A 22500-nucleotide genomic window follows, 5' to 3' on the forward strand; every position below is an offset into this window, starting at 1 on the left:
ATTTATTCTCACTCAAACCCAAATTTCTTAGAATCCGTACTTAATGATGAACTCCAAAATATTGATATTTGGCTAGAATGTAATAAGCTTTCATTTAATACAACGGAAACTAACTACGTCATTTTATAAACCCAGACAGAAGAAATTTAACTCAAGCATTTCTCTCTCAGTCCTTTGAAGGTAAACCCATCAGTACAACAATCTGATATAACTAAATTCCTTGGGGTCTATATTGACGATCATCTCACCTGGAAACAGCATATCACCTAGGTATGTAAAAAAATCGCTAAATTAGTAGGTATTATATTTAGGTCTCGGTTTTTCCTATCCTCCACAACCAAACTCACTTTGTAGTAAAACAACTTAATTTATCCTTTAATCGTCTATTTTAATTCCACCCGGTCGTCCACATACGTATCTAACTTAAATAGAATTTCTTATTTGCAAAAGCGAGCTGTGCGGGCTATCACTAGCTCAGATTATATATCGAGTTTTATTATAAAAATAAGTTATTGCCCCCATTGCTTCTCAATCTTTTTGTAACGAATAGCCAAATTCACAACTACGGTACCAGAGCCACCAGTAATTATCGAACGCATTTGTGCCGTAGAAATCTCAAGCAATTTACATGTACAATTCTCTACCAAGGTACTAAAATTTGGAACTCTCTACCTAGTTCAGTCACTTGTTCGTCAAAATTTCTTAACTTTGAGAGGAAATGCAAGAGTTTTAACTTAAATCAGCACTGAATTGGCCAAGCCGCACATTTGAAGCACTTTTTCCTTACTTGATTTCTTATCGTAAGTGAGGTGGCTCCCCCATGAGCCCTGTGGCTTCTAGGGTCTCCTCGCCTTCTAGCTACTATCCTGCAAATAAATCTTTGTATTGTTGAAATAAGGCAAATGAAGATGATGATGATGATGACGATGATGAATGTTAGAAAATCTTCAAACAAAAGCACTAGAGTCTGGTTGATTGTTTAGAAAAATTGCCGACGAAATCGAAAACTTCAAGCCGGCTGACTTTAACACTTTGCTCGAGCGAGTTTACGCCGAGCTGAAAGACCAAGCACTTGAGCATTAGAATACAGAAAGCCTCAGGTAACATTAACATCGCCAGACATACTTGAAAAACAATGGCTGTAGCTACTCCATTGTACAAGAAGGAAATTTAGTTTGCCCAGCGGGTGTTGGACGGGAAAGTAAAAGAGCTTCGTTTGGCTGCCATGGAAAGAGCCCAACAAGTGCAAGATGACAGTAACAAAAAAATTAGTGGTAGAATGAGAAACTCAGTAAAAAAATTCTAAATGTTTTATTTAAAAAGCATAAGATTCAGACACTTGAGCTGTTTAGTCTTACTTAGTCGTACTTTCAAAGGATTTTTTGCTTTCAATAAATAGTCTTCGTTTCTGTAGTACGAAAACGAAGACCCTGCATTAGCCAAAATAATTGTTTACTTTTTAACAAGAGTTTTCCAGCAGAGAGAGCTGAACGACCGTCAGAATCTATTTTAGCTACGAAATACAGCAGAAATTGATTATTTATTGACAGAACCCAAGAGTCATTTTTCCCGTACAGAACCCGTTCTCTGTTATTGTGTCACGCAATGCTAACTATAAATCAAAGGCGGGTAGCGTTGGAATTCTGCCTGCTGTTCCAGAATAATAATATGTGTTGTTGTAAGTTTACCGGTGGAAACCCTCGAGAATATCAACACCAAATTGGCTCGCATAGCGAAACAGAACAGACAAGACGGGCCGTATAATAATATGGGTAGTATAATAATGGGAAGAAACGCGTGAAGTGTAATGTATTATATTACTAAGCGTTGTTGCTGTTTAATGTCTGTTTAAGTTGTAATTTCTACGGTTTTCTGTTGACAGGGTCTTCGTTTTGGTACTTCGAAAACGAAGACCAGGTCTTAGGTCTTAGGTATTAGGTCTTCGTTTTCGAGGGTCTTTGTTTTCGTAACACCCTTTTCATAATGTATGCCTTGCCTACTTGCATTTTTAGATAACGCTCTGACGGTCTTGATTATTTAAAATCTACACTACAGTCTATTCAATGAAAATTGTTCAAATATCCATGCATTTTCTGGCTCGCAGCCCGCACTTAACGATATGTAGTTCTAATCCTTGCTCAAGGATCTCAATGGGGTTAACTGATAGCCGTAAAAGTGCCAAAAATTTAACCGCTAGGTGTTAAAATCATCTAATCAAAACCGTTAGTGGTGAAAAAGTTAACCGCAAAGCATATATTCATTGTATCTGATTTATCATCACGGGTTTATTACGAATCAACTTAACGGCCTGCTCCCAGTTGGCTTGTTAGCTCAATTGGCAGAGCGCTGCACTAGTATCGCAGAGGTCAGTGGTTCGAATCCCGTACAGGCCTGATTTTTTTCAGGTCTGATTTTCGCTATTGTATAAAAAGTACTCTCTGCTGCGAGGATCGTGCATCATACGTAAAACAATTTATGTTGACAACAATGGAATAACGTTAAGCCTTACTCATAACATTGACAAAATTTTAACCTTTGGCTGTAAAAGCCATCACCCCATTGAGACCCACTTGCCTGTAGTCGGGCTCTGAGACGCTTGGGTGTAACAACCACATCCGCTCGGCGAATGATAGATGTCATTCGGTAGTTTTGTTATCAGTCCCTAACGGAAATTAACGATAAATTACTAGATAATTGCATTAGTAAATGGGCGGGTTAAATCGCAGACTTTCCAAGCTCACGTCTTGAGGAAAAGCGATTATGAAAGCGTCACGCGTGGTGTGTCAGACGACTTCTGATAACAGGAAAAACAGTAATGGCAAAGCAAGCCCAAAACGACAGAAATCGCCAAAAACACAACACACACTCCAGGAACGAGTAAGTTTTATCGATCGTACGTGTAAAATGTTCATATTTCGGAATGTTTAATGTTTTAAATGGACCACGTTTCGTTCCCATACTGTTCCTTCTAACGCATTAAAATTCTTAACGGTTCCTCGCGTAACTTAACACCGCATCACACAACGCGTGATGCTTTCATGAAATAATCCGTCGTTTTTCCTCGAGACGTGAGCTTGGAACGCCTGTGCTTACATAGGCGTTAGATCGAAAAGAAACCGTCAATAATGGGGTTTCTGCCAAATCAATTTGCGGCCGGACATATGTAGCTTAGGCGTTTACTCATGGCATATTCAGTAGAGGGGACCCTTTACTAACTATGCTCATGGTAATAATGAAACTATTGAACATGGTAATCTTAGGAGAGAACGAATAGGACGCGTAGAACGAGTTGAATGATTGTACTGGATGGAAAAGCGAACGCAATAAAACAAAAGTGTAAGAGATAGTCTTGAGTGGTTGCTGAACCAGCGAGCGTGGAGATACTCTGAACGCAGTAGAATATTTTTTCCGCAACAGGCTCTGAGGCGCCAACCTCCCATTCATTAGAGGTCACTGAGGGCGACAACACTGGACAAGTAAATTGAAACTTCCTGTTTCGGTTGTAAAGAGAAGATTTCAGTTGCCGTCGTCGCCTTTGAAGTAACCTTAAATTATCTTCTGCGGGTTATAAAATAACTTCTGGGACAAAGTTAATGTTAAAGCTTGGGCGTCAGCTATGGCATTAGAGTTTTAATTGATTCAAAAGTAGTTAAAGCAATCGGTCAATTCATTTAAGCAGTCACATTATGGGATAAATATATTTGTAAGAATAACAAGATTGCTCGAGTCCCTGAAGCGAGTGAAATCTGTGGTCTGTGAAAAACATCAGCAAGTGCGTATTTACAGAATATTGCACGATAAAAATATGTGATTACTTGATATCCATGAAAAGAATATCACAAGACAGCGTAAGCAGAAGGAGTACGCATGAATGACGTTCAAAATGATATATTTAAACTATGAAAAAATCATCACGCTTTAAGAGAAAAAAAAAAAGGTTTCTCATTGTTTTGAGAGTTCTCTAAGCTGCAAAAAACGGCTAAACAGTTCAAGTGTCTGAATCTGATGGTTTTTATGTAAAAAATTTAGAATTTTATCACTGAGTTTCTTATTCTACCGGTAATTTTTTTGTTACCTTCATCTTGCACTTGTTAGGCTCTTTCCACGGCCAGCCAAACGAAGTTCTTTCACTTTCCCTTCCAACACCCGCTGGGCAAACTAAATTTCCTTCTTGTACAATGGAGCAGCTATAGCCATTGTTTTCTAAGTATGTCTGGCGATGTTAATGTTAGCTGAGGCTTTCTGTATTCTAATGCTCAAGTGCTTGGTCTTTCAGCTCGGCGTAAACTCGCTCGAGCAAAGTGTTAAAGTCAGCCGGCTTGAAGTTTTCGATTTCGTCGGCAATTTTTCTAAACAATCAACCAGACTCTAGTGCTTTTGTTTGAAGATTTTCTAACATTCATCATCATCATCATCATCATCATCATCATCATAATCTTCAGTTGCCTTATTTCAACGATACAAAGATTTATTTCCAGCGATAGTAGCTAGAAGGCGAGGAGACCCTAGAAGCCACAGGGCTCATTAGGAAGCCACCTCACTTACGATAATAAATCAAGGAAAAAGTGCTTCAAATGTGCGGCTTGGCCAATTCAGTGCTGATTTAAGTTAAAACTCTTGCATTTTCCCTCAAAGTTAAGAAATTTTGACGAACAAGTGCTGAACTAGGTAAAGAGTTCCAAATTTTAGTACCTTGGTAGAGAATTGTACATGTAAATTGCTTGAGATTTGTACGGCACAAATACCTTCGATAATTACTGGTGGCTCTGGTACCATAGTTGTGAATTTGGCTATTCGTTACAAAAAGATTGAGAAGCAATGTGGCAATCGAAAAGATCTAAAATTCCTAGTGTGGAGAATAAAGGGGCGGAATAGGCTCGATATATAATCTGAGCTAGTGATAGCCCGCACAGCTCGCTTTTGCAAATAAGAGATTTTATTTAAGTTAGATACGTATGTGGACGACCGGGTGGAATTAAAATAGACGATAAAAGGATAAATTAAGTTGTTTTACTTCAAAGTGAGTTTGGTTGTGGAGGATAGGAAAAAGCGAGACCTAAATATAATACCTACTAATTTAGCGATTTTTTTACATACCTAGGTGATATGCTGTTTCCAGGTGAGATGATCGTCAATATAGACCCCAAGGAATTTAGTTATATCTGATTGTTGTACTGATGGGTTTACCTTCAAAGGACTGAGAGAGAAATGCTTGAGTTAAATTTCTTCTGTCTGGGTTTAAAAATGACGTAGTTAGTTTCCGTTGTATTAAATGAAAGCTTATTACATTCTAGCCAAATATCAATATTTTGGAGTTCATCATTAAGTACGGATTCTAAGAAATTTGGGTTTGAGTGAGAATAAATTAAAAGATGCTGGTGTCATCAGCGAAAAGCAGAGGGTCTTTTAATTCAGAGGCATCAGTTATTTTTGTATAGAATAAACAATAGGGGGTCTAACATCGAACCTTGAGGGACCGTACACTTGATATACAATGAAATATATGAAGTTCATATATTTTGTACTGCGGTATTAGATACATATGATGCACGATCCTCGCAGTAGATAGCGCTATTTAAGCAATAGCGAAAATCAGACCTGAAAAAAATCAGGCCTGTACGGGATTATTACGAATCAACTTAACGGCCTGCTCCCAGTTGGCTTTTTAGCTCAATTGGTAGAGCGCTGCACTAGTATCGCAGAAGTCAGTGGCTCGAATCCCGTACATGCCTGATTTTTTTCAGGTCTGATTTTCGCTATTGCTTAAATAGCGCTATCTACTGCGAGGATCGTTCATCATATGTATCTAATACCGCAGTACAAAATATATGAACTTCATATATTTCATTGTATCTCATTTATCACTTTCACGGGTTTATTACGAATCGACTTAAAGGCCTGCTCCCAGTTGGCTTGTTAGCTCAATTGGTAGAGCGCTGCACTAGTATCGCAGAGGTCAGTGGTTCGAATCCCGTACAGGCCTGATTTTTTTCAGGTCTGATTTTCGCTATTGCTTAAATAGCGCTATCTACTGCGAGGATCGTGCATCATATGTAACTACACTTGTTGGTAGGAAAACACTCACCGTTGTTTCGTGTTAGTCGATTGCAGAAGTAATTTTACTGACGAATTGAAGCAATTTACTAACAAACTAACGAATTAGCGCGTGCTATGTCGTGTGATTTTTCTACTAAGCGATTGTATTAATTTTTCGAAAAATTTTGGAAACATTAGAGAACTGTGAGTTTTTGACTCAACATTGATTTTATATTCTTTAAGAGTTGATACTTCTTTATTCTTTGCTTTGATCTTTTAATACAATTTACTATGATCGGGACCAGCTCAACTCTGAGTGAAAATGTTGTTCACCGACTCATAAAGGTGACTCTCAAAGCTGCCTATATACTTTCGACTTTACCCAGTTACAAAATCATTTTCTACCTTAAATTTCTTACATTTCCAGTTTAGTTCTGGTAGAAAAAAAAAACAAGATTGGCAATATAAAAAAGTTTAAAGAAACCGTTGTAGGATTGCACTTAAAAAGATAACTAAAATTAACGGAAACAGTCCTTGACGTTTGTTACGTAACAACAGAATAAAGAGGATCAGTCTAGGAAGAAGGGGCGGACACAAGTGCTGCTTCCTGCTAAGCCACGTGTTCTTAGAATGAGTTATATAATTAAAATTCAAGTGCAGAGGGCGGAAAATAAAAGATAAGGTCACCTTTAAGAAAGAGGTGTTCAAGGTGTCAAATTAAAATGTAAAAAAATGTTTTCTTGATCTTAAATTTGAAGTAGAATTAATTGGATCTAAAAATGAGCCTGAAAATAGTCGAAAGTATAAGAAGTAGGAATGTCCTGGGCTTGCTGTACGAGATTAACTTTTACCACAGCGACTGACTCTCTCTTTTATCAAACAGATGAACGTCATTGGAATATAGCTTACCACGAGATAACCGAAATATTCTACCACAAGTTCTAATCATCATAGAAATGGAACATCTGCTTTCATGTCAAATTCACGACCACATTAAATAGAAAGGTGACAGAAATTCCACCTGAACAAAGATTAGACCGCCCAAAGGAATAGGAAATAATCCACTAGCTAATCATAATTTTTGTACTAAAAGGCTAGTTGTATTGTATGGTATTTTCATTCATGTTCTTAACACTTAAATGAGTTTAACTCGGAATATTCCGAGACCCGTCCTTATGGACGGACACGTGCGGCCGGAACATTCCGGGAGCCGGACGATAAGGGATAAGTAAAATTCTTGCTACATGCCAACTTCGTCTCTTAATACTGTTTATTGTTTTTAAAAACTGCTCTTCAGCTTCTCAATTGCTTTTTACCAATTACGCAAGAAAACCCACTAAGGACGCGCACCATTGTCTTCGCTCACAAATCTAAGAGGATCCAAATTTTGCGTCAGTTAAAGAAAGTCTTTGTGAGCGCCTTAATTTATCAACAAAATCAGATTGCTCATTTTTCTGTGTTCATTTTTACACTAAGATCCTATTTCATTCCTTTACATTTTGCTATTTTTGCATGATATTTCCTGAAAACTGCGTATCTTATAGCTAGTCAGAATCAAGAAATTGTTTCAGCATATCATGTCTTCATTGGTAAGTTTAAATATCCATTTCTGAAAAAAACCAACACTCGAGGTCAAAACTTCAAATTTTAAAAAAAATCAGGGAAGGGTCAAAGTATGCACTAGAAAAGTCAATGTGTATTTTCATCTTCCATGATTATATAATCATTAATCTAGACTGCGGCAAATGAGTTTTTGCTGCCTCACAACGCAGTACGCACATGCAAATCCTATCTAATTTCTTAAAAGTCACTAAGATGGCCGTGCCTAAATAAGAAGATCACAGTAGTTTCACTTTGTTGCTAAGTTCAAGAAGAGTTTAACTGCGAGGTTTCAAAACATTTTATTTTGTTTTTTTGTCCCAATCAGACTGAGGCAGACATTTTGGCGCCCGAAAAGATAAAAAAAATATATATAAATATATACTCAATGAAAATCGATTGGAAAAAAACAATGAATGAACTAAGCTCTTTGGCTTTGGAGTTCTTCTAATTGTTAAATTTCACATGATGGTTCACTTGGGATCGTCATTCTTAAAAATTACATGATGGTTCACGTGGGATCATCATTATCAAAAATCACATGATGGTTCCCGTAGGATAATCATCATCAATAAGTGTTTGTTTGTTCTATTTAGCTTTAACATCGATCCACTCTAACACTGCAGTCAGTTCAGCTTGGTCGGCGACGGAGTGAACTACAACAGATTATCTCAAATCGTAATCAAGTTTGGAAAGTCAAGCCATTTATCCTCAACATGTCTCATTCAAAGCAAGTAAGTGAATTCTATGTAGGCACTGAAAAAGTTAGGTTTTGACAGGATTCAAACTTGTGCCTCTCAGATTCTAGCCGGGCGCCGCTACCAACTAACTAGGAGTCCACAGGCTGGAGGAATCTATGCTTAATCTTTAATGAAATGGATTTCTTTCAACCTGAGCATGAAAACCAAGTAAATTAATTATCTTCGCAGGTGACTTACGTTTTCCTGGGTCTTCTGGCCTTTTCTCAAGTAGGATTCGCAATTGTAAAAAGCACAAACTTAATCCTTACTACAGGTCATTAATTATCGCCCAAGGGCAAGATGGAGGGGGGCGTTTGGAGGAGTTTGCTTGTTTCGCGATAAAATTGACCTAACCCCCCTAAGGTTCTGAAATATTCTTATCATTCCCCCCTTCCCATCAATACTAGTTGATTAGCAGTCAATTCTGTATAGTCCCTTAATACTGTGTTGACGACTACTGATTCATCCTTGGTTCCTCCTTAAAACTGTGTGGTTCTCCACCAAAAAAATCTACCTCCCCCTGTGATAGACAAATACTCATCCCTTAGAGTGAGGAGACAATCTCAATAGTGATACAACGTTGAGAAAAATTCAGCAAGGTAAAACAAAGGATGAACTTGTTAGCTTTATTTTGCAAAGTTAACTTGCTCGTTTGAAAGGTCATTGATAGAGATGTACAAGTAATCCACTGAGAAACCAACTTAGGTCTCTCAATTATTAATTTCAGTAGTAAATAACCCTTTATTTACTTTCTTACCTATTCAGGGCATTACAAAAGACATGACTATGAAATATAAAATGGAGGGCTGTGTCAATGGACACCCCTTTACGATCAGAGGAAATGGAAACGGAAACCCTTACGAGTAAGTGTCTCTTAAAAGACAGACCAGAAATTATTTTATTACCATGTATTGCAATTAATTTTTAAACACAAATAAGAGCCTGACAATGTATCAGTGATGTTTTTTAGAAAAAGCAAAGTGAGCAAGATAAAAGATTCATAAGAAGATTTTCGGTCAAGCTATGAGCTTGTTGTTTTGATTTTTTAAAATAACCTATGTTCCAAAACATCATCGTCATCTTTCTCCAGAATCAGGTGAGGTGTAAAAGTTACTGCAAGTTATCTTGTAAAAGCTCAGTCACAACTTGATTCAAGTACGTACGATACTGTAGTCTTTTCCAACTTAATCAAAGGTTATGAGTATTTGACTAAAGCTTAAATCATCATGAGCATGAAATCTTTGGTCCACCCTAAATTTCGTACATTTCCAGTGGCGGTCGATTCTTAAAATAATTTTCAACACAGTTTATCATCTTATTTTAGAGGGAAACAAAATGCCAATTTTGAGGTCCAAGGGGGACCCCTTCCATTCTCCTTCGACATACTGTCGTCAGCATTTATGTATGGAAACAGATGCTTCACCAAGTATCCTGTGGATATGCCCGACTATTTCAAGCAAGCCTTTCCAGCTGGAATGTCATACGAAAGGACATTCATATTTGAGGATGGTGGAGTGGCTACAGCCAGTGGTGAAATTAGGTATAGAAGCCATTTCTTTTATGGTATAATTAAAAGATGTTTCTTTAAGGTAATATTTAAGGTCATTTTTCACACGGAGACCATCTGTTGTCCACCGTCAGGTAGGAAAACCGCACAAAAAGCATAGTGGTCTAAGAATATGCAAGCTACTGCAGTTTTAAGGGTGTTTAAGCCCTTATAACCTAATGGTAAAACAGAAAAAATTAATATGATACTTGTGTGTAAAGGGGCTAGAGTTGGAAAACGTCGTAGCGGAAGTGACTAAATTCAAAACTAGACATTGAAGCGTTATTCTTCAAGGCACATACATTGCGGTATTAGGATTTGATGCAGAGAACAAGAAACAAGAGTTATTTAACTATTTTTTAACTGATACTTTAATTCAAATTACAGTCTCGAAGGCAAATGCTTTCACCGCAAATCCATGTTTCATGGCGTAAACTTTCCTGCTGACGGACCCATAATGAAAAAAGAGACCACTGGTTGGGACCCGTCCTTTGAAAAAATGACTGTCTCTGAAGGGCTGTTGAAAGGCGATGTGACTATGTTCCTTGTGCTCAAAGGAGGTGGTTACCACAAATGCCAGTTTCACACTACTTACAAGTAAGACTTTTGTTTATGAATGGGCTTTGACGGTTGTGAAATGCCCTTTTGAAATTCTGGCTCCCCTGTTTTGCTTTTTCACGATTGAAGAAGCTGAAGACATCACTGGGATGAGGAGGGCCTGAAAAGAACGGCTCTGTGCTAGTTTCTCTTGAGACTAATCCCCTGTAAAGCTTAAACCTTTTTTTTTTTTTGTACCTTTTCTCCATGCAATAATACCAGTGTTTATGAAGGAAGTCAAAACTCCCAACGCTCATGAAAGCAGAAATGCACTTATTATGTTCATGTATCTGTGCCATAGGGGCTCCGTCCTTTTTATCCCCTTTTTTAGGTTTTTTTTTTTCATCATTAGGCAGTCATAGCTTGTTTGGTTTTGGTTTGTTTTTCCTTCTTAGTTGCTTTTTCTTCTTCTTCTTCTTCTTTTTTTTCTTCTTCTTCTTCTTCCTCTTTTTTTTTTTTTTTTTACAGAACAAAGCAGCCGGTCACGCTGCCCCAAAATCATGTTGTAGAACATCGCATTGTCAGGACCGGTGATGGCGACAAAGTCAACCTGGTAGAAACTGCTGAGGCTCATGTTAACCCTTTGTAGGTTAAATAACTCTTTGCAAGATGGGAGCATTTTCATTACTGACAATCGAATCAGGTCGATTGGAAAATAATAATAAAAAAAACATTGATATAATCAACTGTATATTGTCATCCTCTCATTTCGTGCAGCCATAAATGCTCCCTGGTAGGGGCGATGTAGAAAATTCAGAGAGAGGGGGCCGAGTCCAGCATACAACATCGTAGGCATATAGGCGACTTTGCTAATAGTGGGGTCAGAATGAATGCCGGGATAGGCCGAGCCCGTACCAGGTCGCTCAAGGGCCATGTTGTTTCGCGCGCGCGGCCTATATCTTTGTTGTTGTAAGAGATGCGGAGTCCAAAAGCTTCGCAAATTCCTTTAGATTTGTCTGTTTGGAAAACTTTTTGCTTTTTATGATGGGTCGAGGTAATTATTTATTTATGTGCGAATGTGAAAATGACTGGACTTCCCGAAAGGTATAAAATTCGAACGAAAACTTTTTTTTGCCAATCTGTGGGTTCGTGCTGAAGTCTGTAATAAATTCTTACACCTTCCGTTTCATTCCGTTTCACACAGCCTCGATCGTTCATGTTGCAGAGTTTCGAAAAGCTTCAATAATTTTAAAAAGTTTTATGTTTGCAGCCTTCTCTCGCTCTATGATGGGCTGAGGAGAACATGCCAACCAAAGATATACTGTAACTACGTAACTTGAAGAAAATCTGTTATTTACATTTCGCGGCAACGTTTCGTTCATGACATCTTCAGTTTCCATCACAGCTGCAAATTACAATCCCGCCTGTTCTTTTTCCTTTGTCTGATTTTCATTGGAGTTCAATTGATAGCTTTACTCCCAAGGTTTTTTCCTGGAATCATGACGAGCTTTGCCCACCAAAAAAATTTATGCAAATTAGGCTTAGCCGGATCTGAGTTCCGCCTGGCAATTATTAACTGTAAGAGAAGATCTCAGTTCGCGCCCACAGCACGTTCAAGGTGTTGCGGATGAAGTTTCTGTAATTACTTTTTGGCACTTTTCGGCGTCAAAATTGCATAGTTTGGGTAACCCAAAACCCTTAAGCTGACCTTTCTTGTCATAACACGAATGTTTTCCAGAAAGGGACACGCGGTAATGTCAGTGTCTCTCGTGTGCAGGCATTTTTCCAGGTAAAACCCTCGCGTGGAATCAACTCATGTTTAATTTAACGCTCCTTTTATGCGCACAATGTAAGCCAAAGCAATTTTATAGTTAAACGTAAAGATCAGAATATTTTCTTCTAAGGATGATAAATGATCGACGCTGAACTAAATTATACGTTGAAGAAAATGCAAAACGGCATAACATGTAAAAGAGGAAATTTGGAAAAATACGAAGTTACGAAACCATGAAAATCTTCGATTTTTAAGAAAGGAAATTTTTATAATTCCAAGCTAAGTAAGCTTTTCTAGTGTTTCATTCTTTAAGGCTTTGTGTAGAGCGGGGCCTTTGCTTTATAAACCGTAAAACTTAGTGAGAAGTCGAAAGGGCTCGCTCTTGGTTATGATACCAAAGAGTAGAGGGACACCACGCTGATCTTCCAGGTGTTTGATCATCGTCGCCGCTCGTGGTGTACTTCGCTACTTAGGTGAGCGAGATCGACGTTCTTCCTCTCTTTAATTCTGACAGCTGTGTGAAAGACCTGGTCCTTACAATGAAAAACGGTCGATTGTGCTTTTTCAGTGGCGGCTTTAACGCTCGTCCATAGGCTTACTGTATTTTGCGAAACGAAACGAAACGAAACGAAACGAAACGAAACGAAACGAAACGAAACGAGTAAACCCGTACTGTATTTTGCGAAACCAGCTCTTCGAAGACTCTAGCGATATATAACTTATTTCTTCCGATTCGTAAACACAATTCGTAGATACAACTCGATGCAGTGATGATTTATAAATAAAGACTTTGAGCCAAAAGGTCAGAAGTGCGCCGTTTCGCAAATTACAGATATGTAAATCTGTAATTTGCGAAACGAGCTCTTTGAAGACTCTAATGATATGTAACTTATTTCTTCCGATTCTATAACACTTTTCGTAGATACAACTCGATGCAGTGATGATTTTTTAATAAAGAGTTTGAGCAAAAAGGTCAGAAGTGCGCCGTTTCGCAAATTACAGATATGTAAATCTGTAATTTGCGAAACGAGCTCTTTGAAGACTCTAATGATATGTAACTTATTTCTTCCGATTCTATAACACTTTTCGTAGATACAACTCGATGCAGTGATGATTTTTTAATAAAGAGCTCGAGCCAAAAGGTCAGAAGTGCGCCGTTTCGCAAATTACAGATATGTAAATCTGTAATTTGCGAAACGAGCTCTTTGAAGACTCTAATGATATGTAACTTATTTCTTCCGATTCTATAACACTTTTCGTAGATACAACTCGATGCAGTGATGATTTTTTAATAAAGAGTTTGAGCAAAAAGGCCAGAAGTGCGCCGTTTCGCAAATTACAGATATGTAAATCTGTAATTTGCGAAACGAGCTCTTTGAAGACTCTAATGATATGTAACTTATTTCTTCCGATTCTACAACACTTTTCGTAGATACAACTCGATGCAGTGATGATTTTTTAATAAAGAGCTCGAGCCAAAAGGTCAGAAGTGCGCCGTTTCGCAAATTACAGATATGTAAATCTGTAATTTGCGAAACGAGTTTCCCACCAAATCTCACACGTGTCACGCATTCTATTGCGTAAGAATGAGAAATAACTAGTAACCTGATATGGAAATGTTTCGGAAAGACTAATATGGTAATTAAAAAAAGGTAGCGGACAGGTAAGAAGTCCCTAAAGATAAATTGCTTTCTGTTCATAAACTATCAACTGGACTAGGCGGCCGGTAAAAAATAACAAAATTGTTGTAGATTTTAATAAATGTACAAACATACATTGCGGTACGCGCAAGGTTTCTAACACATGCTACAGCAATGTCAAAGGGCAGAATTCCAATTTTGACCTGGTTTTTATCTGGTACTAACCAAATGCTATTAGAGCCTTCAAAGAGCTCGTTTCGCAAATTACGGATTTACATATATGTTATTTGCGAAACGGCGCACTTCTGACCTTTTGGCTCAAACTCTTCATTAAAAAGTCATCACTGCATCGAGTTGTATCTACGAAAAGTGTTATAGAATCTAGTTATTTCTCATTCTTACGCAACAGAATGCGTGACACGTGTGAGATTTGGTGGGAAACTCGTTTCGCAAATTACAGATTTACATATCTGTAATTTGCGAAACGGCGCACTTCTGACCTTTTGGCTCGAGCTCTTTATTAAAAAATCATCACTGCATCGAGTTGTATCTACGAAAAGTGTTGTAGAATCGGAAGAAATAAGTTACATATCATTAGAGTCTTCAAAGAGCTCGTTTCGCAAATTACAGATTTACATATCTGTAATTTGCGAAACAGCGCACTTCTGGCCTTTTTGCTCAAACTCTTTATTAAAAAATCATCACTGCATCGAGTTGTATCTACGAAAAGCGTTATAGAATCGGAAGAAATAAGTTACATATCATTAGAGTCTTCAAAGAGCTCGTTTCGCAAATTACAGATTTACATATCTGTAATTTGCGAAACGGCGCACTTCTGGCCTTTTTGCTCAAACTCTTTATTAAAAAATCATCACTGCATCGAGTTGTATCTACGAAAAGTGTTATAGAATCTAGTTATTTCTCATTCTTACGCAATAGAATGCGTGACACGTGTGAGATTTGGTGGGAAACTCGTTTCGCAAATTACAGATTTACATATCTGTAATTTGCGAAACGGCGCACTTCTGACCTTTTGGCTCGAGCTCTTTATTAAAAAATCATCACTGCATCGAGTTGTATCTACGAAAAGTGTTGTAGAATCGGAAGAAATAAGTTACATATCATTAGAGTCTTCAAAGAGCTCGTTTCGCAAATTACAGATTTACATATCTGTAATTTGCGAAACAGCGCACTTCTGGCCTTTTTGCTCAAACTCTTTATTAAACAATCATCACTGCATCGAGTTGTATCTACGAAAAGCGTTATAGAATCGGAAGAAATAAGTTACATATCATTAGAGTCTTCAAAGAGCTCGTTTCGCAAATTACAGATTTACATATCTGTAATTTGCGAAACGGCGCACTTCTGGCCTTTTTGCTCAAACTCTTTATTAAAAAATCATCACTGCATCGAGTTGTATCTACGAAAAGTGTTATAGAATCGGAAGAAATAAGTTACATATCATTAGAGTCTTCAAAGAGCTCGTTTCGCAAATTACAGATTTACATATCTGTAATTTGCGAAACGGCGCACTTCTGACCTTTTGGCTCAAAGTCTTTATTTATAAATCATCACTGCATCGAGTTGTCTCTACGAATTGTGTTTACGAATCGGAAGAAATAAGTTATATATCGCTAGAGTCTTCGAAGAGCTGGTTTCGCAAAATACAGTACGGGTTTACTCGTTTCGTTTCGTTTCGCAAAATACAGTAAGCCCGTCCATATTCAGCGCTTATCCTAAACATGCATGGCATCTCTAGCTATCTACAAGACACGCTGCGATGTATTATTCGTCCATGTTCAACACAACTGCGCTAGTGAGATAGAGAATCGAAAGATCACATTGTTGCGCTCGAAGAAGTGCGCTAAGTTTGCCAAGTTCTACAATGGACAACAGATCGTACGGCCTCCCGCAAGAATAAGAACAAGGTCTATCAGTTACAAGCAATGGATAAGTGGAATTGTAAAAAGTTTTAATTCGTCCGTGCATCGAAAGGCCGATGGTATGTAATTTTGCTCTTTACCGTTCTTCACACACTCGAATAGCTGTTAAAATTAAATTTAATTGCGGGTTGTGCAGTCAAAATATAACGTCGCCCAACATGGTTTTAGTTAAACCAGTGTCTTCCGAGGCGCTTCCACCAAAATAATTTTGAAGGGAACAACAGCGCTAACCGATTTAATATCTTCTCAAGAACATGTCAAAGTCTATTAAAACGCAGAAATTAAAAATAGTAAGAATTGGTGGTTCATGTTAAAAATCATTAAAGAACAGTTCTCAGTTTGGCTCGATAGTGCTGTCACTTTGCACTAGTTGTTCATAGTGACTTACTCATTACTTTCAGTAGGTTCTGTCCACGTGTACCGGTTCACAAGAGCCGTTACAAAAGACCGAACAATGCACAACAGCTAACCAGTGACTCCTAAACAAAGAAAGAACAATGGTAATTCTCTTGTGAACCGGTACACCAGGACAGAACCTTTCAGTATTTGTTCGAGCTTTTCTTCGACGAAATAGGGGACATACAAGAAATCGCAATTCACCTCTAAAACAAAAATAATAAGCTCTCCCAATTGGACACCAGATATGACTGCGTAGTAATAACTGCGTAGTACGCGAAGTTGCAGTGTGAGAAAAATGAGTGAGGAAAATAATTCTAAGTGTTGTACAGCGCGGTTTTTAACATAGATTACCTAGCTAAATGACCTGCTTGTCTTGGATATTTATGATAATATTGGAAGGTCCCCAAGGAATACTAATAACCCGGCGTGTAATTTTGTGATTGACAAAACCTGATAACTCAGGTTTATGTTTGAAAGGGCAAATCATTTAGTACATTTCACTCCAGAAAATAATCTCTTAACTTTCGTAATTATTATTTTGGTTTCAGGCAAATGGTGTCGAGTTGAAAGATACTAAGTTCCTGAAACATACATCCAAGCTTTGTTAGCAGGCATGCCGAATGCTTTTATAAACGTGCGAGGGTAAAAATACATTTGCGGCCCCCTGTATGGAGAGAAAAATCCAAAGTTTTTTATTACAGGGATGGTAGAGTGAATGATGTTATTTCTGGTCTGAGTCATCAAAGTTCTGTACCATTAGAGTGAAGAAAGGCTATCGGGGGAATATGGAGGTTGCTGCAAGTAGTAGCTGTTAAACTCTCAACAAGCTTTACAGGCGGCCAATTAAAGAGCATGGGGCAAGAAATCAAGCACGATTCTCACCCAGTAAACTAAAATGGTTGTTGGAAATTGAGATGGACGAGCAACCAGAGAATTTGAAGTAATCTGGTGGCCTGATCTTTTCTCAGGCACTAAAAATGGGAAACTGACCTTGCGATTTTATGTTCCTAAAGTGATACTTTGATTTCAATGATGTGTAGTACACAGTCTAGTTGACTTGTTCGTCATGTTTCCATAAATTTAGTAGCTGTTTCTTGGCAGTTTTTGTAAGTTTGTTTTAAAAAACGATAAAATGTGTTTTGCATTTAGAGGAACAAACTTGTCTGTAGAAGGCTAAGATTAAACCCTGAATACAGCAAAATGACCCTGTAATATTAATGCAATTCATGTCTAGCTGGGCACACTATACTCTGATGCCCTTCATTCTGTTGTAACCAAATTCAGAGGAAAAAAAAACACCTGGAGAAACTCTTAGAGGGATAATATCTGTGGACTTTCACCATTTCTATGGTCATCAGGAATGACAGAATAAAGCAGTAACTGTTCACAAAGTCTTAATTCACTTAACTGAAAGAATAATGAGTTGGAGGGAACTATAGATCATTTTTTTCCAAGCATCTCTAATAATTCATGATGGAAATAGTAATGACATTGGTAACAATAATAATGATAATAATGATAATAATAATAATAACAATGATAACAATAATAATGATAATAATAATAATAATAATAATAATAATAATGATAAAAATATTTACAATAGTTAGAGAAATAATGTTCATTATCCTGATGGTTATAATTCCTATGATTATTTCCATTAATCTAATCATTATTATTATCATTCATATTACTATTATGATTATTTCAATGTTTATCTATGAACTAAATGGTGTTATTGTTAGTCTAGCTGAATGAGTGTCCAAGTGATTGAAACTGGGGCAAAAACAAATTAAGAAAAGACAGAAAAACCCCAAAAACTGTTCAGGACTGCAATTCTTGAGTTGGCTCATTGTCAAAGGTTTTGGGACTTCATTAAGCTAGTGCTGTCTGTAGTGGGCCCTGTGTCAAAGAGAGAAGAGTAGCAGCTGAATTAATAATAATAATACTAAGGACAATGATAGCATTGATTGACCAAAGTCACCCTATGACTAATAACAGATGATACATGACAAACAGCATAAGCAACACACTTTTCAAAACAAAAAGAGCAAGCTAAAATTGCCATCAGATAAAAATAACTGCCCATAAAAGACTGACAGCATAGAGCTGAAAAAAAAAATAGGGACTGGTTCTGCCATCAGATAACAACAGTCCATAGACTGACCACCCAAGAGAAACAGAACAGATCGGTGGTTCTGCCATCAGATAACAACAGCCCATAATGGACTGACTACCCAAGAGAAACAGATCCACCTGTTAGTTCTGCCATCAGATAACAACAGTCCATGGACTAACTACCCAATATAAACAGAACTAGGCAGGTGGTTTTGAATCAGAAAACAACTATTTAAGACCTCTGTACAATGTGTCTTAGAAAATCTTCTGCATTCTAACAATCTATTGAAGAGACAAACTATCAGAAACACTTGAATTTCTATTTGGGGGGAGGGGGGAGGAATTAAATGAAAATCTACTTGCCTCAGCATGCCATCCTCACTGAGCAGCCTATTTCAATTTGAAAATGATGATCACAATCATAAAGATAATGATAATGATAACAATAACAAATCATTATTATTATCATTTATATTATTATTATGATTATTTCAATGTTTATCTATGAACTAAATGGTGTTATTGTTAGTCTAGCTGAATAAGTGATTGAAGTAATTGAAACTGAGACAAAATAATCTCAAGAAAAGCCAGGAAAACCCCAAAAACTGTTCAGGACTGCAATTCTTGAGTTGGCTCATTGTCAAAGGTTTTGGGACTTCATTAAGCTAGTGCTGTCTGTAGTGGGCCCTGTGGCAAAGAGAGAAGAGTAGCAGCTGAATTAACAATTATAATAATAATGAAGACAATGATAGCATTGATTGACCAAAGTGCCTCCGACTAATAACAGATGATACGTGACAAACAGCATAAGCAACACATTTTTCAAAACAAAAAGAGCAAGCTAAAACTGCCATCAGATAAAAATAACTGTCCATAAAAGACTGACTGTATAGTGCTGAAAAAAATAGGGACTGGTTCTGCCATCAGATAACAACAGTCCATAGACTGACTACCCAAGAGAAACAGAACAGATTGGTGGTTCTGCCATCAGATAACAACAGCCCATAATGGACTGACTACCCAAGAGAAACAGATCCACCTGTTAGTTCTGCCATCAGATAACAACAGTCCATGGACTAACTACCCAAGAGAAACAGAACTAGGCAGGTGGTTTTGAATCAGAAAACAACTACTTAAAGTGCACCTACACCCAAAAAATTTTTTTCGCTTAACGAAGTAAGCTTATTTTTTTGAGTATTTCTGCGCAAAAATTTTTTTATTTGCTCAAATCTTCAATTTTCTATGCCCAGTCAAAATACGGAAAATCGGCCGCCATCTTGCCCCACGACCGAGTTTAAAGAGGAATGGCTCTAGTGGGTAATGTGACGTCAAATCGAGAACACGAAAGTCTGCTTTTCACACATTTTCACTTGTTTGGGAAGGTTGTAGTCGATAATTGTCCGAAAATATGCCGACTAAGTGTGTTGTAGAAGGATGTAGCAACGTGCGAAATTTGCAAGAGGGTATCGCGCTCCATACAATCTTCATACAATACACCTAGTCGGCATATTTCGGACGATATCGACGACGATCTTCCCAAACAAGTGAAAATGTGTGAGATGCAGACTTTCGTGTTCTCGATTTGACGTCACATTACCCGCTAGAGCCATTCTTCTTTAAACTCGGTCGTGGGGCAAGATGGCGGCCGATTTTCCGTATTTTGACTGGGCATAGAAAATTGAAGATTTGAGCAAATAAAAAAATGTTTGCGCAGAAATACTCAAAAAAATAAGCTTACTTCGTTAAGCGAAAAAAATTTTTTGGGTGTAGGTGCACTTTAAGACAAGCCCTCTGTACAATATGTCTTAGAAAATCTTCTGCATTCTAACAATCTATTGAAGAGAAAAACTATCAGAAACACTTGAATTTCTACTTGGGGGGAGGGGGGGTAAATAAATGAAAATCTACTTGCCCCAGCATGCCATCCTCATTGAGCAGCCTATTTCATTTTGAAAATGATTCAATCACAATCATGAAGATAATGATAACAATAACAAAATCAGTAATAATAATGATAATTATAATAATCATAACAATAACTACAACGACAAAGTCCGTGTTAGTCTGGCCTCTACCTTGCAGAAAATACAGCCCACCAACTGAAGCTGAATTCTTTAAAGGCATTGTATTGCAATTGGTCATTGAGGCACTCAAGACACCTCACCATGACAAGGTACGAATATTGAGGTGGAAAAAAGGGTCTGTAAAATTGACTCCATGCTGATTCCAGATGAGAAATCTGTGTTCGAAGCTTCTTCAGTTCCACTCCAAGGGAATTTACTCTAGCTGATCTTTCGGTAAGTTAGGAAGCGAGCTCTTCGGAGTCGTGACTGAGTTTGGCGCCAAAAGATAAATTTTTCGCGCCTTCGGGCTCAAAGTCTAGCGTGGCGGAGTTCACCAGATTTACGATAGTCATAAATCCCGCAGATTTAATAAGTTCGTCGGGGATTGTTTATTACGAAGAAGATAGACCAGCTATTAGACAGAACGTGAACACAACGTGAACGACGTCGGGAATCCTGGCTAACCCCACTACTCCGAACGATGAGTTGGCCGGCTGAAGTTCCCGTGTCGCCACACTTTGGATTTCGTCGGGAAATATCTTAAATACATCGCATATGAAATATTTACGCAAAGGAACGTCACATACCTCTTTCAAAAGTAGATACCAATGCTTGCAAGGGTCAAGTGTGGCACTTGTAATCCTGCAAAGACTCTGCGTGGTTAAGTTAGCCGGTGGAAAGCCGCACGTCGAAAATCCGACTGCCTCTATGACTTCATTTCGAATGGTTTCGAAATCGAAAACATGAAGCTTTTCGACATTTCGACATGAAAAATCTCGTCGAGGTTTAATATTACAATATTGGTAAGAATTTAACCAGGATACGAGGCCAAGTCGTGCGACCGCCACAGGTTTTGTTCCAAAACAATAACATCGTGTACTACGATCGCAAAGCGTGAACATTGATCGATCCACCAAGTAACGCAATACTGGAAATTCGATACGGTTGTTATTCAGGTCGTACGGCACATGAAAATTGCGATATCTTTTGTTACTGTTTTATGGCAAACCAAGCGAAAGAATCATACCTAAATAATTGAAAGAGAGGCTTTTCGAATACGGCGCCTCGCCGGTATTGCCTCTTCTGTGAAAAGGAAGGATCTTTGAAAGACTACGTGATTAAAAATGTCGTTATAAGGAAACAGGCAGAAACAGAGAAAACGCAGTATTTTACGACCATTACACGCACAACAAACTTCATTTCATTTCATGATTTTGATTTTCATCGCCAACAGATGACCCCGCGTTAACTCGCACGCAATCGCGTATCTCTCGTGGATTCGTGGGCGCTAATCTGTATAATTACATTGTGGTGTAATTAATGTGATGACAGCCACCCAACGCCTTCTTCCCCAAACCTCGGCATCAGTTTACGATGCCTGCTGAGAATTTTTTTCTTGAGCAAAGCTCGTCATGACATTTAAGATGTCAATATGCCGATCCGTCAGGATTACCAGACAACGCGTACTACCAAAGCAAGGGACTATAAACTCATGAGAATACAAACTGTAAAATATATCCTCTTGCCCAATATCATTAATAAAATGCAAGGAAAAATTACTGGGAAATATCCCTTTATTCAAAAAACTGTTAGAACAGACCGATCAGAAGCAAAAACGAACGCATTTCTTGCATTTACCAGACCCGAGCGATCTTTTACCGTCACGGTATACATAACTTCATGGCCATAAAATCGCGTAGCATTGTGTTAAAAATTCCGAAAGTTGAATAACTTAAAGACAAAATCTTCGATCGAAAAATACCTTAAGACCATGTGGACAGAAAAAAAATTACCAGTCCAAATAATAGCTAAAATGTGGCAAAGCCTCACATGAAGTCAGCATGCTCTGTTTACATTTTCCGGCCGTAGTAGTCCTTGCGCTTTTGAGAATTGCATTTTTCGTTACTCCAGCGCCAATTCCTTCGCTTTTAGTCTTCATTTTCAATTGTTCGTGGAATATGTAGTTTTTGTTTAAGCTCCAAAAAGTTTACCTTAATCGGGATGGAACAGAATTTATGACACAATGCTACACGATTTTATGTCCATAAAGTTACGTAATCAATGATGGTGAATATATCACTCAGGTCTTGTAAATGCAAGAAATG

The 22500-nt window shown here is 37.9% G+C and overlaps 2 protein-coding genes and 3 long non-coding RNA genes across 7 annotated transcripts in view; 2 read left to right on the plus strand and 3 right to left on the minus strand.

The window, feature by feature from the left end:
* LOC148741226 (GFP-like fluorescent chromoprotein amFP486) overlaps nt 1-266 on the minus strand; it is a 6134-nt gene extending 5868 nt beyond the window's left edge. Inside the window, exon 1 of the mRNA XM_088737071.1 lies at nt 249-266. The gene's annotated coding sequence lies outside the window, so the exon portion shown is untranslated. The remainder of the gene's footprint in view (nt 1-248) is intronic.
* The window catches only part of LOC148741227 (uncharacterized), a 2809-nt gene extending 238 nt beyond the window's left edge, over nt 1-2571 (plus strand). Inside the window, exons 1-3 of one of the 2 annotated variants that reach the window (XR_015992846.1) lie at nt 1-79; nt 171-270; nt 899-2571. The exon at nt 1-79 is cut by the window's left edge and continues 125 nt beyond it. This is a non-coding gene — a long non-coding RNA (uncharacterized LOC148741227). The remainder of the gene's footprint in view (nt 80-170; nt 271-898) is intronic. The other variant, XR_015992847.1, reaches the window with a different exon arrangement.
* Nucleotides 2572-2875: 304 nt separating this feature from the next.
* On the minus strand, nt 2876-5394 carry LOC148741228 (uncharacterized). The gene is made up of 3 exons (XR_015992849.1): nt 5288-5394; nt 5098-5197; nt 2876-4349 (listed from the first exon to the last, which is right to left on the minus strand). It is a non-coding gene; the product is annotated as an uncharacterized LOC148741228 (long non-coding RNA).
* A 2837-nt stretch (nt 5395-8231) lies between these two features.
* The window catches only part of LOC111346784 (GFP-like fluorescent chromoprotein amFP486), a 59167-nt gene continuing 44898 nt past the window's right edge, over nt 8232-22500 (plus strand). The window contains exons 1-5 of one of the 2 annotated variants that reach the window (XM_088737115.1): nt 8232-8369; nt 9141-9238; nt 9700-9915; nt 10309-10518; nt 10987-11148. In XM_088737115.1, the coding sequence (XP_088593241.1) occupies nt 8352-8369; nt 9141-9238; nt 9700-9915; nt 10309-10518; nt 10987-11107 (663 nt within the window). In that variant the 5' untranslated portion in view covers nt 8232-8351 and the 3' untranslated portion in view covers nt 11108-11148. Of the gene's footprint in view, nt 8370-9140; nt 9239-9699; nt 9916-10308; nt 10519-10986; nt 11149-22500 lie in introns of those variants that run through there. The other variant, XM_088737120.1, reaches the window with a different exon arrangement.
* On the minus strand, nt 15824-21824 carry LOC148741229 (uncharacterized). The gene is made up of 3 exons (XR_015992842.1): nt 20983-21824; nt 16352-19019; nt 15824-16209 (listed from the first exon to the last, which is right to left on the minus strand). It is a non-coding gene; the product is annotated as an uncharacterized LOC148741229 (long non-coding RNA).

This window comes from Stylophora pistillata, chromosome 1 (assembly GCF_964205215.1).
Source record: "Stylophora pistillata chromosome 1, jaStyPist1.2, whole genome shotgun sequence".
NCBI lineage: Eukaryota > Metazoa > Cnidaria > Anthozoa > Scleractinia > Pocilloporidae > Stylophora > Stylophora pistillata.